Below are 17,587 nucleotides of genomic sequence, written 5' to 3'. Positions count from 1 at the left end.
TTCAACATAGTGTTGGAAGTTCTGGCCAGGGCAATTGGGCAATAGAAGGAAACAAAGGGTATTCAATCAGGAAAAGAGGAAGCCAAATTGTCCCTGTTTGCAGATGACATGATTGTATATTTAGAAGATCCCATTGTCTCAGCCCAAAATCTCCTTAAACTGATAAGCAACTTCAGCAAAGTCTCAGGATACAAAATTGATGTGCAAAAATCACAAGAATTCCTATACACCAATAACAGACAAACAGAAAGCCAAATCATGAGTGAACTCCCATTCACAATTGCTTCAAAGAGAATAAAATACCTAGGAATCCAACTTACAAGGGATGTGAAAGACCTCTTCAAGGAGAACTACAAACCACTGCTCTATGAAATAAAAGAGGACACAAACAAATAGAAGAAAATTCTGTGCTCACGGATAAGAACAATCAATATTTTGATAATGGTCATACTGCCCAAAGTAATTTATAGATTCAATGCCATTCCCACCAAGCTACCAATGACTTTCTTCACAGAATTGGAAAAAATTACTTTAATGTTCATATGGAACCAAAAAAAGCCCGTATTGCCAAGACAATCCTAAGCCGAAAGAACAATGTCGGAGGCATCACGCTACCTGACTTCAAACTATACTACAAGCTTACAGTAACCAAAAAACCATGGTACTAGTACCAAAGCAGAGATGTAGACCAATGGAACAGAATAGAGCCTTCATAAATAATACCACACATCTACAACCATCTGATCTTTGACAAGCCTGACAAAAACAAGAAATGGGGAAAGGATTCTCTATTTAATAAATGGTGCTGGGAAACTGGCTAGCCACATTCAAAAAGCTGAAACTGAATCCCTTCCTACACCTTATACAAAAATTAATTCAAGATGGATTAAAGAGTTAAATGTTAGACCTAAAACCATAAAAACCCCACAAGAAAACCTAGGCAATACCATTCAGGACATAGGCAACGACAAGGACTTCATGACTAAAACACCAAAAGCAATGGCAACAAAAGCCAAAATTGACAAATGGGATCTAATTAAACTAAAGAGCTTTTGCACAGCAAAAGAAACTACTATCACAGTGAATAGGCAACCTACAGAATGGGAGAAAATTTTTACAATCCACCCATCTGACAATGGGCTAATATCCAGAATCTACAAAGAATTCCAACACATTTACAAGAAAAAAAAAAATAAACAACCCCATCCAAAAGTGGGCAAAGGATATGAACAGACACTTCTCAAAAGAAGACATTTATGCAGCCAACAGACATATGAAAAAATGCTCATCATAACTGGCCATCAGAGAAATGCAAATCAAAACCACAATGAGATACCATCTCACATCAGTTAGAATGGCAATCATTAAAAAGCCAGGAAACAACAGTGCTGGTGAGGATGTGGAGAAACAGGAACACTTTTACACTGTTGGTGGGACTGTAAACTAGTTCAACCATTATGGAAGACAGTGTAGCGATTCCTCAAGGATCTAGAACTAGAAATACCATTTGACCCAGCCATCCCATTATTGGGCATATATCCAAAGGATTATAAATCATGCTGCTATAAAGACACATGCAGATGTATGTTTATTGTGGCAGTATTCACCATAGCAAAGACTTGGAACCAACCAAAATGTCCATCAATGATAGACTGGATTAAGAAAATGTGGCACGTATACACCATGGAATACTATGCAGCCATAAAAAAGAATGAGTTCATGTCCTTTGTAGGGACATGGATGAAGCTAGAAACCATCATTTGAGCAAACTATTGCAAGGACAGAAAACCAAGCACTGCATGTTCTCACTCATAGGTGGGAAATGAACAACGAGAACACTTGGACACAGGGTGGGGAACATCACACTGTGGCCTGTCATGGGGTGGGAGACTGGGGGAGGGATAGCATTAGGAGATATACCTAATGTAAATGACAAATTAACTCGTGTAGCACACCAACATGGCATATGTATACATATGTAACAAACCTGCATGTTATACACATGTACCCTAGATCTTAAAGTATAATTTTAAAAAATGATGTTGTAGAAGAAAATGTAGTAGTAGTTATAGTAGCTTTAGCTAGCCCCATGAAGCCCACACTACTTGCCAGCATTGTTCTAAGTATTTGGCAAATGTTGACTCACTTAAATATTGACAACACTTTGTGAAGTAGGAACCATTATTATCTGTTGCAGGAAGTTAGGGACCCCGAACAGAGGGACCGGCTGAAGCCGTGGCAGAAGAACCTAAATTGTGAAGATTTCATGGACATTTATTACTTCCCCAAATTAATACTTTTATAATTTCTTATGCCTGTATTTACTGCAATCTCTGAACATAAATTGTGAAGATTTCATGGATACTTATCACTTCCCCAATCAATACCCTTGTGATTTCCTATGCCTGTCTTTACTTTAATCTCTTAATCCCATCATCTTCTTCATAAACTGAGGAGGATGAATGTCGCCTCAGGACCCTCCGATGATTGTGTCAACTGCACAAATTGTTTGTAGAGCATGTGCGTTTGAACAATATGAAATCTGGGCATCTTGAAAGAAGAACAGGATAACAGCAATGTTCAGGGAACATCAGAGATAAGACTTCTGGCCACCAGTGAGCCAGATGGAACAGAGCCATATTTCTCCTCTTTCAAAAGCAAATAGGAGAAATATTGCTGAATTCTTTTTCTCAGTAAGGAACATCCCTGAGAAAGAGAATGTGCCCTGAGGGTAGGCCTATGAATGGCCCCCTCAAGGCAAGCCGTCTTTTATGGTCGAAGTCAAAGGGATGAAATAAGCCCCGGTGTCCTGTAGCGCTCCCAGGCTTATTAGGACGAGGAAAATTCCTGCCTAATAAATTTTGGTCAGACAGGTTGTCTGCTCTCAAACCCTGTTTCCTGATAAGATGTTATCAATGACAATGTGTGCCTGAAACTTCATTAGCAATTTTAATTTCACCTCATCCAGTGATCCTGTGATCTCACCCTGTCTCCATTTGCCTTGTGATATTTTATTACCTTGTGAAGTATGTGATCTCTGTGACCCACACCCTATTCGTGCACTCCCTCCCCTTTTGAAAATCACTGATAAAAACTTGCTGGTTTTACGGCTCGGGGCTCGGGGAACATCACGGATCCTGCCGACATGTGATGTCTCCCCCGGAAACCCAGCTTTAAATTTCTCTCTCTTGTGCTCTTTCCCTTTATTTCTCAAACCAGCTGAGACACCTAGGAAATAGAAAAGAACCCATGATAAATATCGGGGGTGGGGTTCCCCCGATATCTGGCATGCCAACGTGGTCTTTGTTTTTTCCTAAGTGCATGTGGGAACCTGATTCCCTTTGGCAGATGCAGTGAAACAACATCAGCTTGGTTCACAGAAATGTGTGTTCGACTCCCTGACGACTGATGAGTAGTCTGTATATGGTCTGGGTTAACTATGGGTCATGCAGAGTCCAAACATCATGCTTATCTCTGCTATATTAAACTCCTGTTAAAACAGGGTGGTGTTCGAGTGCCCATGGAAAATATGGTCACTCTATTCAGGACAGTGGAACAATACTGTCCTTGGTTTCCTGAAAAAGGAACCTTAGATGTAGAAGTATGGGATTGTGTTGATGCAACATTCAGGGAACTGGTCTCCACAGGGAATTATGTTCCTGTCACCATTTGGGTTGATTGGGCCTTGGTACGAGCCATCTTGATGACATACCAATCCTGTGACCCCCTATAATTACCACAGTTTTCTGAACTGACAACCCTCCACCTCCTCCTCAACCTTCCTCTCCCACACGGCCTTCGTAATCTGATCAGCCTCTCCTTTCAGCTACTCCTCCCCCACCTGAAAATGGTGAAAATTCAATGTCTAACACTGGGGACTTTGGATTATGGTCACCCGCTGATGATCTTATTTCTTTTCACCAAGAGCCAGTACTTGCAGCAGCTGTGGCCCCAACTCACACAGCCCAGGACGATATATACGCTAATTCTTCTCTTTTCAAACCTCTGGAGTCACCTAATGGCTCCGGGACCAAGCTACAATTTACCTATAATTCTTCAGGCCCTCCCCCTTCCACTTCAGCCCCTTACCCTCCTGTCATTTCAGGTCCTCAGCTGGTCACATTGCCATCCACTCAGACTGCTGCTTCATATCCTTCTTCACACATGAATGCCAGTAATCACCAGTATACTTGTGCTCCTCCTGCTCCCCCAATCCCCCTTTCTCACACTCTCATTCCAGTCCAACCCTCTCAGCCTCAGTTTCCCTTATCTATGCATGCTTTTCCTGTCACTTCTATGCCAACTCCATCTCAGATGCCTACTCTTGAAACTTCAATGCAACACTTACTATGCCAAAACAAAGAAACAAGTGGATTAGACGCGTGGACTTGTCTGGTTGCGCTAGACCCACATAACTTCCAAGGGGTACAAATGCGTCATTATGTACCTCTTAATCTTACCTTTTTAAAAGAATTTAAGGACGCTTGTACTCAGTATGGCCCTACTTCTCCTTATGTTAAAATGGTATTACAAACTCTTTGTACAGTGGTCACTTTACTTCCTTTAGACTGGGACCTCTTGGCAAAAGCTGTTCTGACCCCATCTCAGCATTTACAATTTCGTACTTGGTGGTCAGAAGAGGCTGGTTTGCAGGCTCAACTAAATTGGACTAATGGCATTCTAGTTACACAAGCTCAGCTCACAGGCTCTGATAGTTCCTCTGATACTTATGCCCAATTGAACTTTGATACTTTTACCACGGAACAAGTAACAAAGGTGTGTATGAGAGCTTGGGATAAATTACGCAAATAAAAACTTGCTGGTTTTACAGATTGGGGAACATCACAGATCCTGCCAACGTGTGATGTCTCCCCCGGACACCCAGCTTTAAATATCTCTCTCTTGTGCTCTTTCCCTTTATTTCTCAAACCAGCCGAGACACCTAGGAAATAGAAAAGAACCATTATTATCCCTATGTTAAAGATGAGGAATTTGCAGAAACTATTTCAGTTAAAGGACATGCCCAAGGGTCACACAGTAAGTGACAGAGCCAAGATTCAAATTCAGATAGGCTAGATCCAGAGTCCACTCTATGAACTGTTGCATAAAGACAAATGAAATGTTAATCATTTATAATTACAGGAGAAAAGCAGGCTAAAAAACAGTTTGAAAAGTGTGATTCTAATTCTGTATCAAACACTTAAAAAATCATATGATTATACACAAAGAAAAATTGTTGTGTTGCATGCCATGTATTAATAGTATTACCTCTCAGAAGTTGCATTTAAGTGATTCTTATTTCCTTTTAAATAATTTTCTGTAATGTCTATATTTTCTATAATAAACCTTCATGATTTCTTCTTTTGAAAAAAATAAAAAGCATATAAAGATGGAGCAAAAATTCCAGTCTTGATTTGGTCAATGTGGGTGCTAATAAAAGCAGCTCTTGAGCCATTTCTTTTTTTTTTTTTTTTTTTTTTTTTTTGAGACGGAGTCTCGCTCTTTCGCCCGGGCTGGAGTGCAGTGGCCGGATCTCAGCTCTTGAGCCATTTCAAACAGATGATGAGGCAGATTCAGATGAGGAAGAGGAGGACAAGTGTAAAGAATTAAATTCAGATTCTGAATGTGGGGAACAGAAAACGGAGGAAATTAAAGAAAAGAAAGGGAAACTGAAGAAAGTGTGTTTTACTAACCCATCAACACCACTTGCTGAATTAAGTGAAAGACCATCTCCTCTCTCTCCCCTTAATGGGCAAGAAGATGAATTAGCTACAAACCTTACTGCTCCTGTGGTTGCAACATTAAAACCTGGAGACATTGGTGGTGCTATACAAAATTCTATTCAAAAGGCTAGAGCCAAGGGAGACCTTGAAGCATGGCAATTTCCCATAACTATAATCCAGCAGGGATGACAGAATATAGCTAATCGGACTACCTTTCCTTTTAAGCTGTTAAAGGAATTCAAGCAAGCCATTAGTCAATATGGGCCAAACTCTCCTTTTTTGCAAACTTTATTTTAAAATCTTTCTCTTGATAATAGATTAATACCATATGATTGGGATACTTTCACAAAATCTGTTCTCACTCCATCTCAGTACTTTCAGTTTAAAACCTGGTGGGTTGATGAAGCTCAAACTCAGGCAAGGGAAAATACATGAACACAACCACCTGTGACTGTTTTCTTTGAACAGTTAATGGGAGTCAGACCTGATTGGGGTTGACTAGAAAATCAAGCAGTAATGGAGGATATTGCTGTTGCTCAACTGCGCTCTGTATGCTTATGAGCATGGGAAAGGATAAATGTTTTAGGGTGAAAATATCCTTCCTTCAGTTCTGTCTGACAGGGACCTAAAGAATCATATATTGAGTCTATTGCTCGGCTCCAAGAGGCTGTGTATAAAGCCATAACTGAAAAAACAGCTCAAGCAGCTCAAGCCTTATTGTATGCAAGAACAGGACACTCCTACACAAATACTGTGCTTTTCCAACTGTCCTAGCAAACAGCACACCAGAAGATTGTATCCCATGCCTGACTCAGCATGTCCCACACCCATGGAGCCTTGCTCACTGCTAGTACGGCAGTCTGAGATTGATCTGTGAAGCAGCAGCCCAGCAGGAGGATGGTTGTCCACCGTTGCTGAGGCTTGCATACAATAAGGCTAATGCAGAGTGTAAAACTTCTATTAGACCCCTGAGAGGGAAGGCTCAGTTAGCTGAATATATTAAGGCTTGCAATGGCATTGGAGGTAACTTAACATAAGGCTACTCTTTTAGCTCAAGCTATGGCTGGATTAAAAGTCAGAAAGAATATGCCCCATTTCTCAGGCTCTTGTTTCAATTGTGTGCAATTTGGACACACAAAAAAGGAATGCAGAAAAGGAAGCCAAAAGGTGAGAGCTACTACCATCAAAAAACAGAAAAGCCCCAGTGTATGCCTCCATTGTGAAAAAGGCAATCACTGGGCAAGTCAGTGTCATTGTAAAATTAGCAAATACGGACAACCTGTCTCGGGATATGGGAAGAGTGGCCTGCCTTGGGCCCCTCAACAAACCGAGGCATATCCAGCACAGCCAGTGCCCTTACAAATGTACAACAATTGTCCCCTGCCACAGTAGGCAGTGCCGTCGTAGACCTCTGCAGCACAATTCCCAACTGCTTGCTTCCTGGAGAGTCACCAAAAAAGGTCCCTTTGGGGGTTAAACAGTTGGTTTATTAATTGGAAAGTCTAGTCTAAGTTTGAAAGTTGTCACTGTGCATATGGGAATAATTGATTCTGATTATACTGGAGAAATTCAATTAGTCATTAGTTCCTCAGCTCATCAGCTCACTTTATTTCATTCATTTGACCTCTATCACTGTTACCCTTTCTTCCACTTGATCAAATCATCTACTGAAGCTTGTGCATGCATCTCGTAGTTCTCATGCCATGGTTTTCAGCTCCATCAGGTCATTTAAGGACTTCTCTACACTGTTTATTCTAGTTAGCCATTCATCTAATCTTTTTTCAAGGTTTTTAGCTTCTTTGTGATGGGTTTGAACATCCTCCTTTAGCTTGGAAAAATTTGTAATTACTGATCATCTGAAACCTTCTTCTCTCAACTTGTCAAAGTCATTCTCCATCCAGCTTTGTTCCATTGCTGGTGAGGAGCTGCGTTCCTTTGGAGGAGAAGAGGTGCTCTGATTTTTAGAATTTTCAACTTTTCTGCTCTGGTTTCTCCCCACTTTGTGGTTTTATCTACCTTTGGTCTTTGATGATGGTGATGTACAGACGGGATTTTGGTGTGGATGTCCTTTCTGTTTGTTAGTTTTCCTTGTAACAGTTAGGACCCTCAGCTGCAGGTCTGTTGGAGTTTGCTGGAGGTACACTCCAGGTCCTGTTTTCCTAGGTATCACCAGCAGAGGCTGCAGAATAGCAAATATTGCAGAATGGCAGATGTTGCTGCCTGATCCTTCCTCTGGAAGCTTTGTCTCAGAGGGGCACCCAGCTGTATAAGTTGCCAGTCAGCCACTACTGGGAAGTGTCTCCCAGTTAGGCTACTTGGGGGTCAGGGACCCATTTGAGGAGGCAGTCTGTCCATTCTCAGATCTCAAAATCCATGCTGGGAAAACCACTACACTCTTCCATGCTGTCAGACGGGGATGTTTAAGTCTGCAGAAGTTTCTGCTGCCTTTTGTTCAGCTATGCCCTGCCCCCAGAAGTGGAGTCTATAGAGGCAGGCAGGTTTCCTTGAGCTGTGGTGGGCTCCACCCAGTTCGAGATTCCTGGTCGCTTTGTTTACCTCAGCAATGGTGGACACCCCTCTCCCAGCCTTGCTGCTGTCTTGCAGTTCGATCTCAGACTGCAGTGCTAACAGTGAGCAAGGCTCCGTAGGCATGGGACCCTCCAAGCCAGGCACGGGATATAATCTCCTGGTGTGCCATTTGCTAAGGCCGTTGGAAAATTGCAGTATTAGGGTGGGAGTGTCCCAATATTCCAAGTACCGTCTGTCACAGTTTCCCTTTGCTAGGAAAGGGAATTCCCTGATCCCTTGTGCTTCCCGGGTGAGGCGATGCACCACTCTGCTCCATGTGCTGCACCCACTGTCTGACTGGTCCCAGAGAGATGAACACTGTACCTCAGTTGGAAATGCAGAAATCACCCGTCCTCTGCATCACTCATGCTGGGAGCTGCAGACTGGTGCTGTTCCTATTTGGCCATCTTGGAAGCAGGAGGAACTATTCTACGCTTTATATGCTTTTTAAAAATCTCTGCCAATTCTCTCACATTCATCTAACTCCATAGTCCCTTGTTCCTGAACCATGGGCAAAACTGCTTTACTGCACTAAAGAGTGTTAACAAATTCTGAGTACTAACTTTCACTCCCCCTCTTCATAAAAAATGCTTTAAGAAATTTAAATAAGCAGAATGTCTGCTTTCACTTTGTCCCATTGTTACTCTGGTTCTTCTGAGTGCTAAGCTTTCCTGCCAAGCTTCTTTTAGACATCTTCGGGTGTCCTTTGATGATGCGTCCTTTGCTCTCACAGGCCCTGGTGTTCCTTCACCAGGGTCTTTGTTGCCCCACGTTGGGTGCCACGAATGTTGGGGTTGCCAGACCCAACACCAGGTCATGGGGGTGACAAAGTCTGGCAGAGTCAAAGGATTGAGAAAAGACAGTTTGAAAGAGAGAAGTGGGACCAGGGGACCATCACGATCATGGAGGCTGTGAAGGCTGTCAGACACGGATGTTTAAGTCTGTAGACGTTTCTACTGCCTTTAGTTCAGCTATGCCCTGCCCCCAGAGGTGGAGTCTATAGAGGCAACAAGCCTTGTGGTGCTGTGGTGGGCTCCACCCAGTTCAAGCTTCCTGGCCACTTTGTTTCCCTACTCAAGCCTCAGCAACGGTGAACAACCATCCTCCTGCTGGGCTGCTGCCTCACAGATCAATCTCAGACTGCCGTACTAGCAGTGAGCAAGGCTCCATGGGCGTGGGACATGCTGAGCCAGGCATGGGATACAATCTTCTGGTGTGCTGTTTGCTAGGACAGTTGGAAAAGCACAGTATTTGTGCAGGAGTGTCCTGTTTTTCCAGGTACAGTCCGTCATGCCTTTCTTTGGCTAGGAAAGGGAAATCCCCCCAACCCCTTATGCTTCCAGGGTGAAGCAATGCCCTGCCCTGCTTAAGCTTGCCCTGCATGGGCTGCACTCACTGTCCAACCAGTCCCAGTGAGATGAACCGGGTACCTCAGTTGGAAATGCAGAAATCTCCCGTCTTCTGCATTGATCACGCTGGGAGCTGCAGACTGGAGCTGTTCCTATTTGCCCATCCTCTCCGTGCTTTCTTTATCTCTGAGGTTGGACACCCCCATAGGATCCTGCAATCTTTCTGCCCCAAAAAACTACTATAGCAGGAGGGAACCTGTTCCTGCCCACCCTTTGTCTACTCCTTCTCATCCTAGAGAGCCTGACCGTGCCCTAGTTTTCTGAGGAATGATTGGTATTCTAAGGTGCTGAGCAGGATGAGGAAACTCAGGCTCAGAGAGGGATTTCCACCTAATCTGCCTGGAAACCATGTGTAGCTACCCAATAAGGTCTTTCTATGTTCAGAAGGTCACGGACCAGGGGTGTTGGAGTAGGAGATTTGTAGAGACAGTTTTGACCCCTGTACTTACAGCAGAGGGATGTGTTTTCCATGGAGAGTGTGTGTGGGCAGCTGTATGTGAGCCTGTGTGGGCTCTGTGTGTGTTCCTGTGTGAATATATGTGTGTGCTCCTTCATGGACACAGCACGCATGTAGTGGGCACAGCAAGGCAGAGAGAAATCAGGAGACTAGGGACACATTGCCAAGTGATGATATCTTCCTACTGGGCAGGACTTGGGGTGTGCAAAGGTGTGCATGAGTACTGCAGAAGCAGTTCAAAGAGCAGAGAAGTGGGGCCAGAATAAATATGTTGCAGAAAGACAGTCATCAGGGAGGAAAGTGAGGACTCTGACCAAAATGCCTGAGGGTTTCCCTGCCTACCACAGCCCTCTGTGTTCTTAAATCCTCCTGTGTCAACAGAGGCCGGACTCTGGGTTCCCCCACAGCCTGTCTGTGTCTGTCCTCTGCAAAGCCATGTGGCTCTACCTGGCAGTTTTCGTGGGCCTGTACTACCTTCTGCATTGGTACCGGGAGAGGCAGGTGCTGAGCCACCTGAGAGATAAGTATGTGTTCATCACGGGCTGTGACTCTGGCTTCGGGAAACTGCTGGCCAGACAGCTGGACGCACGAGGCTTGCGGGTGCTGGCTGCGTGTCTGACAGAGAAAGGAGCTGAGCAGCTGAGGGGCCAGACTTCAGACAGGCTGGAGACGGTGGCCCTGGATGTCACCAAGACAGAGAGTGTTGCTGCAGCTGCCCAGTGGGTGAAGGAACGCGTGGGGGAAAGAGGTAACCACTCAGATTTCTCAAGTCTGTCTGTGTCTTCCCTCTGTTTGAAGGGACCACCTCCTGTCTGCTCCCTGGGAAGATTTCTACAGTGTCTTTCCAGGTTGAAGTGACAGTAGCTTTCTAGTATTTCTCACTAATCAGGCTGGCCTGAGCCCCATCTCTTTCCAATCCTTAACCTATCCCGACATTGGAGGTGTATAGTCTTGGGGAGAGTTTGCCCTAATGAGATTTTCTCTCCAGAATTCCTCTCTATCCTCTCCCTCCTGTCTAAGCAGAAGTCATGGATTGTTTGATGCTGAGAGCCTGGGTTAGAGATCTGGAGACTTGCTGGAGCATGGTTGAGAAGGGAGCACGGGGCTGAAAGGTTGCACGGAGGCTGTAGCTGTGCTGGAGCCAGGCTTGTGTTCCCAGCACTTTACCTTGTTCTTGCTAGGGCCTATCAGCATCCGCCAAGAGCTACAACTATCTCCATCTTCAGAGGAGGATATCAGCATAAGGACTGCTTAAGGAAAGCAGAACTAGTAAGGGATTACTTTTTCTTTCTTTCTTCTTTTCACTACACTAATTCATCTGTCTTATTACAGGGGAAGAAAGAAACATGGATTTATTTTATGTAACAATAAATGCAGAACATGATCTTTGTTGAAAATACTGAAAAGAATAAAGATAAAAACAAAAGTTTCCCTGAAATTGTCATCCACATGGAAGTCCTTTTTACAATTATATATATTTAGGATTTTATATTTTGTTCTTAGTTCTCTGGAGAAGATGAACATTTTCTGACCATAATGACCGTTTTTATAAAATTGTATTTAATTATTTAGAGTACTGTATCCTTCCAATAGCCTTACCTATGTAATCCATACTGAGTGGTTGAATATGAAATTCCTTCCTGCTTTTCATCATCATAAATGTCATCTTGGTGGACTTTTATTGGCCAGCATCTCTGTAAGTGTGAGTATTGATTGGATTCTTAAAACTGAGATGTCTGGGTGGAGGAATCTGCATTTGCATCAGGGCAGGGCCTGTTATTGAGCAGGGGATGGATTCTTATGCCTAGGCCAACCCTTCCAGATCAACAACTGCCAACCCCTGCCCGGACTCAAGGGACCCTGTGCTCCTGCCCCCTGGTTCTGTGGGTTGAAAACTCTATTGACTTGAAGTCTTGGGGATTGTGTATTGGCATCTTCCAGAGAGATTTTCCCAGAGCTGAGTGAACTTGGGACTGATGGAAGGATGAAGAGTGGGCTTCTGATGCAGTAGGAGGAGAGGGTGACATTTTCTGGGGCAGAGGGTGGAGTCTGTGTACTGAGTGGGGTGATGCAACCTCGCCTTCTTCCCAAAGCCTGTGCATTGGAATTCCCCAGTGCTTTCTATAAAAATGTTACTGGATATTGATGCAGGATGTTTCAAGACCAGTGCCCTGAGATCAAACACAGGATGTTCTCCAAGTTCCCCCAAGCCTAGGATTTCAGGTCTGTCTTTTTCTGTCTTTCCTCTCTCCCTCACTCTCCCCCTCTCATGTCTCTTATTCCATGAACAGATGGTTGCGGAACACTCACTATATAAGCTGTTAGCATACCTGAAAATGCAGGTGAATGTCTGTAACATCGACAGCATTCATGTTTAACTAACCAAACTTTGATCTTCATGTTTCCAGATATGGACAATAGTTCTTTAACATGATTTCATGCAATCCTTAAATAGAGGTAATAGCTTATTGTCTTTCAGGCAATGGGCTGGGCTCTGAAGAGTAAATGGAAAAAGAACTGGGTTCCATGGCCCACCAGCTGCTGAATGTCCAGCCCCCACCCCTGCAGATACTGTGGTGCTTGTTTTACCCTCCTTCCCATCCCACACCTGTCATTCTGCCTTCACTTTATTGGGATGTGAGTTGCATCCTAACTGTCCACCTGCACAGGCACAACACAGTGATGCTCTCTCATCTTCCCACTGTCCCAGGACTCTGGGGCCTGGTGAATAATGCTGGCATCTCCTTGCCTGTGGCCCCCAATGAGTTGCTGACCAAGCAGGACTTTGTGACGGTACTGGACGTGAACTTGTTGGGGGTGATCGACGTGACTCTGAGCCTGCTGCCCTTAGTGAGGAAGGCCAGGGGCCGTGTGGTCAATGTCTCCAGTATCTGTGGCCGGGTGTCACTTTTTGGTGGAGGCTATTGCATCTCCAAGTACGGCGTGGAAGCCTTCTCTGACTCCCTCAGGTATGGGTCTGGGACGGGGCCCGCCCTAGTCTTCCTGCTCCTGTGTTTGTGGGGAAGTCTTTTCCAGGGAGTTCCTTGAATCCCAGCCTGTAAGGCCCTTTCATGAGATCCCTCTCTGTCTTCATGTGGGGCACCCTCATCTTTCGCTTTCTGGATTGGGCTGGCCATTCACTGGGAAGCACCTTCCTGAGTGCTGGGTGGCAGGAGGGGCCTCAGGTCAGAGAGTTTCTTGAATGATACCTCTTCCCTAGATGGATCTCCTGGTCAGAAACTGCCAGAGGCAGAACTGGACCTGGACCTTTGGCTTCTGATCCTGCCAAGAGGAACACAGTACTGAGGTGCCCAAGCCCAGGACAGGAGAATACTGTGTATCAATGACTAATCCCAGGGAAGGACCCTAAACACTTCTTCCCATTGCACCTTGGTATTGGAGCCACAAAGGCAGGCCAGGCAGTCAGCACTGGATGGAAGAATGCTTTGCACCCTAGAGAAGGAGCAGAGAAAGATCAGTACAACAGTGTGTGTTGGTCCCCTGGCCAGGGAGGCTTTCCCGGCAGCTGACAATGGGCATGTGGCTTGCTCACACCCCTCTCTTGCTGTAGTAGATGGACCCCGACCCCTCCTACCTGGAATCTGAAATACTTGTAAAGCTGGGGCATGCCTTAGTGCCACAGAGACACACATGCTCATGCAGATGCAGGAGCACTCACTGAGTCAGAAACAGGGAAAGATATTTCCACACCAGGAGATGGGTGCCTGGCTTTGGGGCTCTTCCTCTCTAGGGAGAGAAATGCTTCAAGCGCTGAGGCCATTCCTTCGTGGCTCTCTGGAGCCCAAAGACAGCATGCAAAAGATGGCCTTTCTTAGCAGAATTCATGTCCAGAGCCCCTTTGACAATGGGTAGAGCATCTGAGTCCACACAACAGACGCTTTAGGCCCTCGTCTAAGTGGACAAAAATTCGTCCTTAATCAACAACAAGGTTTTGTCTGTGACCTGAAACTTGATACCTGAGAGAGGGACAAGAGATCTAGAATCAACTGCCAACGCTTATAAGGTTGGTTACCAAGTCAACCTTGCTGGCCATGGTACCCACCTGAGTTGGGGAGAGTCGTGGAGATTCTGTCTGAGCTGGGGATTGAGAACTCCACCTGGCAGCCTGGTAAGGAAGGCTGCGAAGGGTTCCTGGATGAAGGAATGCCATCAGCCCAGGCCCAGGGTGAGCATTAGTGACCTGCATGTACTGCAGAGTCCTCTTGTGGTGAAGGTCAAGGCCAGGCCTGGTGGGGGATGCTGGGCAGGTGGGCATAGGTGGGCTCCTTGATGGCCTGTGGGTCTGAACAGGAGCTGTGCTTTATGCTGTTGGGAGTGGAACCCCCCAAAAAAGGGATTTGCTCCTTGGTCTAATCAGCTTCTAGACACCCACTGACTGCAGGAAGCCCAGTGGCTGAAAGTGGGGAGCCAGACTGAAGACAGATGCTTCTTAGAGGACAGCTGCCATCACCCAGCTCAGAGGCCAGGGAGATTCCTGGGGCAGGAAAAGGAGGGAGGGGACTGAGGTCTGGAGAGGAGGCAAAATGTAGGAATTCTGGTGATCCATTGGATGTGAAGGACATAAGAGGAGACAGCACTATGGTGCTGCCTTGCTTTGGAATTGGTAGGATTTAGGGCTAAAAAGCTCAGGTATGTAAAATATGGAAACCCCATACAGAGGGAATGATTCCATCATAACTATGACCCCTTGATTGCTGGAAAATAAATATTCCAAGCTTTCTATCTCACCCGTTGTCCTCATATGTTGTGCTATCATAGTTTTACTTTTATTGTTTGTGTTTTACCTTCCATGACCCCTGAAATCTTTCCCCTCTGCTTCTCTTTCTTGCAGGAGGGAACTCTCCTACTTTGGGGTGAAAGTGGCTATGATTGAGCCTGGCTATTTCAAGACTGCTGTGACCAGTAAAGAGAGATTCTTAAAGAGCTTCCTGGAGATTTGGGACCGGTCCAGCCCAGAGGTCAAGCAGATCTATGGCGAGAAGTTTGTTGCATCCTGTGAGTAAGCTGTGGAGAGTGGGGAGAGAAGCAAACCCTCATGTGGAATCCCTGGTCCACCATTGGTGTCTGAAGACCATTAGAGTTTGATCTCCAGGCTCTTCCTTACCCACAAAGTGGAGACCTTTAGCCCCATTTCCATGATGGGTACTATGTGGTCAACTGGTCATGAAAAGCAAGTATCCAGGCTTCTCAGAACTTGGGACCAGTGTCTATCTGAACCCAATATCGTTATTGAGGAGCAAAGTGAAGCCAGAAAGGGAGGCATTGGTAACTGATAACAAGCTGGCATTAGAGATAGCTGATTTACATGTGCTGAGACTTCTGTGGGAGGAGACCATCATTTATGCAGTCCAGATATTCCTGAAGAGAGACAAACATGACTTAGTGTGGAACACTTGTTACTTTCCCATGGATGGGCTCCAACTCAGGGAATTTGGATAAAAGAGATTTGAGACAATGCTTGACTAGGGGTTGTGGGGTGGCATGAGTTCTTAGACCCTTTCCACTCTAAGTTGAATCCAAAGCAGGAGCGGTTACAGGTGGAAATACACATGGATCATTTCTCATTCTTAACAGGTAAGAAATCAGCTGAACAATTGGAGCAGACTTGCACACAGGATTTGTCCTTGGTGACCAACTGCATGGAGCATGCGCTGATTGCCTGCCACCCCCGCACTCGCTACTCAGCCGGCTGGGATGCTAAGCTTCTCTACCTCCCCATGAGCTACATGCCCACCTTCCTGGTGGATGCCATTATCTACTGGGGTTCTCCAAGCCCGGCCAAGGCTCTATGAAGCCAAGGATCAGGTGCATGGTTGCATGGATTTGGGGTGTGCTATGAGGGGTGATGTATCCTTGGGAAAGAAATAAAGTGGAGGGAGGCTGTTGTCAGGTCAGTAGGGCACTGATCTCACTTTCTTCACTACCTCCTGTCCATGATTCTCCTGGGAGATAATTCTGCTCTCTGAAGATGTTGGTAGGAAAGTTTCAAGTTAAGCAGCTGAGAAACAGGAACCAAATAGTGCTCCTGGGCGCATTGTCACCTTAGGTGGCCACTCAAGGGTCCAAGCCTCTTGTGCTAACAACTGGGGTGGGTGTGAGCAGGGGGAAGGAGCCTCAGCACATGCCATTACCTCCTGCTTCCTTATCAGGCTGTGTGTTAATTCTGGGCCAGTCTGGGCCATGGGGTGGAAATGGCTTGGGAGATGTGAGGGGACCCATTCTCTGAAGATCCCTGTATACATGGTGTTGGGACCGGGAGCGCAACCATTACGTGGCCCCATAGGCCTCACGAGTCATCCCAGCAGCAGTGGCTGGAAGGTGGTGTCCTCAGTAGGGATCTGTGCAGAAGACAAATAAATCAGTTTTTTATTTGTCTTGAAAGCATGCACTTTCTTTGATTTTTTTGATGTTGAAAAAGTTGATAGTTTCACCCATGTGCAGTGATTTGAATGTTCTTGTGAAGTTACACTTGGATACCAGACACATGAGATTGCAATCCCTCTCTGAGTCTGGGTTCCCGCCTTTGCTCAGGACCCAGAATCACTCCATCCAGAAATCCAGGTCACTGTCAGCCTCTCTAGGACTACAAGTCGAAGGCAGAAAAGAGTGAGCAGGAATAGATCTCCTAATATTGGAATTCTCTGCTAGAAGGAGAACAAGATCCCAACAGGGAAGTCTGATCTTAGAGGCAAAGAAGGGGGAAAGAAGGAATGGGGATGGGAACTCCTAAGCTGCTGGGAGGGAGGAATGGAGTGACTTACACAGTGGGTGTCAGAGTTTTTACCCTTTCACTCCTGAAGATGCCCTTTCCCTAGATTTGGGTGGCCTTGGGGAGCAGTGGGAGGAAGAGGCGTGTGCCTTCCTGAATATCAGGGAATGAGCGGCATGGCCTGAGAATGGATTTGAAGAGAGAAGTTGGACTATCCCTGCCCTCTCCCGTCCCTTCTTGCCACCAAGGTGAGGGGCAATTGTTGTCTTTCCAAGGGTCCTGGAGTAGACTTGGGTAACAGAAATAGATCCAAGGACAAGCCAGCAAGGTGACCTCAACAGCCATATTGACAGACAGGCCCCAGATCCCCTCCCTGGGGCAACTGAAGCCTCCTCCCCTCACCTGTGGCCTCTCTGTGGCCCTTAGTGACTGACCTTCACTTCAAAGTCATTGCACTTTCCCTGTGCCATCACTCAGGTCCCCCACCATGTCCCATCACACCCACTACTCCAGTGACAGGGAGTGAGAGTCACTGCTAGACTCATCTTTCGTATTTTCCCTCCCTTTGTTGAGCCCCTGCTGTGTGCTGGACAGAAATTCCCTTGAATGACCTGGTCCTCATCCTCAGTGTCTAGTTTTCTGATGATGTCGCAAGTGTAGACTCAACACAGAAAGCATTAGGGGAAAGGGTGCAGATTCC

The 17,587-nt window shown here is 45.7% G+C and overlaps 1 protein-coding gene across 3 annotated transcripts; it reads left to right on the top strand.

The window, feature by feature from the left end:
- Positions 1 to 9,355: 9,355 nt before the first annotated feature.
- Positions 9,356 to 16,559, top strand: RDH16 (retinol dehydrogenase 16). 3 transcript variants are annotated; one of them, XR_012420366.1, is made up of 4 exons: positions 10,448 to 10,905; positions 12,868 to 14,343; positions 15,010 to 15,173; positions 15,753 to 16,559. XR_012420366.1 is itself a non-coding variant. In XM_065524423.2 (4 exons), exons 1-4 carry the CDS (start codon positions 10,593 to 10,595, stop codon positions 15,968 to 15,970), a joined length of 954 nt encoding a protein of 317 aa, XP_065380495.1. In that variant the 5' UTR covers positions 10,448 to 10,592; the 3' UTR covers positions 15,971 to 16,559. The 3 variants fall into 3 exon arrangements, 2 of the variants coding, with proteins under 2 accessions (XP_073863323.1, XP_065380495.1); XM_065524423.2 differs by having other exon boundaries at positions 12,868 to 13,126; XM_074007222.1 differs by lacking the exons at positions 10,448 to 10,905; positions 12,868 to 14,343 and adding an exon at positions 9,356 to 9,569.
- The last annotated feature ends 1,028 nt before the right edge of the window (positions 16,560 to 17,587 follow it).

The sequence above is a fragment of the Macaca fascicularis genome, chromosome 11 (genome assembly GCF_037993035.2).
Source record: "Macaca fascicularis isolate 582-1 chromosome 11, T2T-MFA8v1.1".
In the NCBI taxonomy this organism is placed as follows: Eukaryota; Metazoa; Chordata; class Mammalia; order Primates; family Cercopithecidae; genus Macaca; species Macaca fascicularis.
The sequence above is the reverse complement of the archived record's forward strand: the minus strand, read 5'-3'. Positions and strand labels throughout refer to the sequence as shown.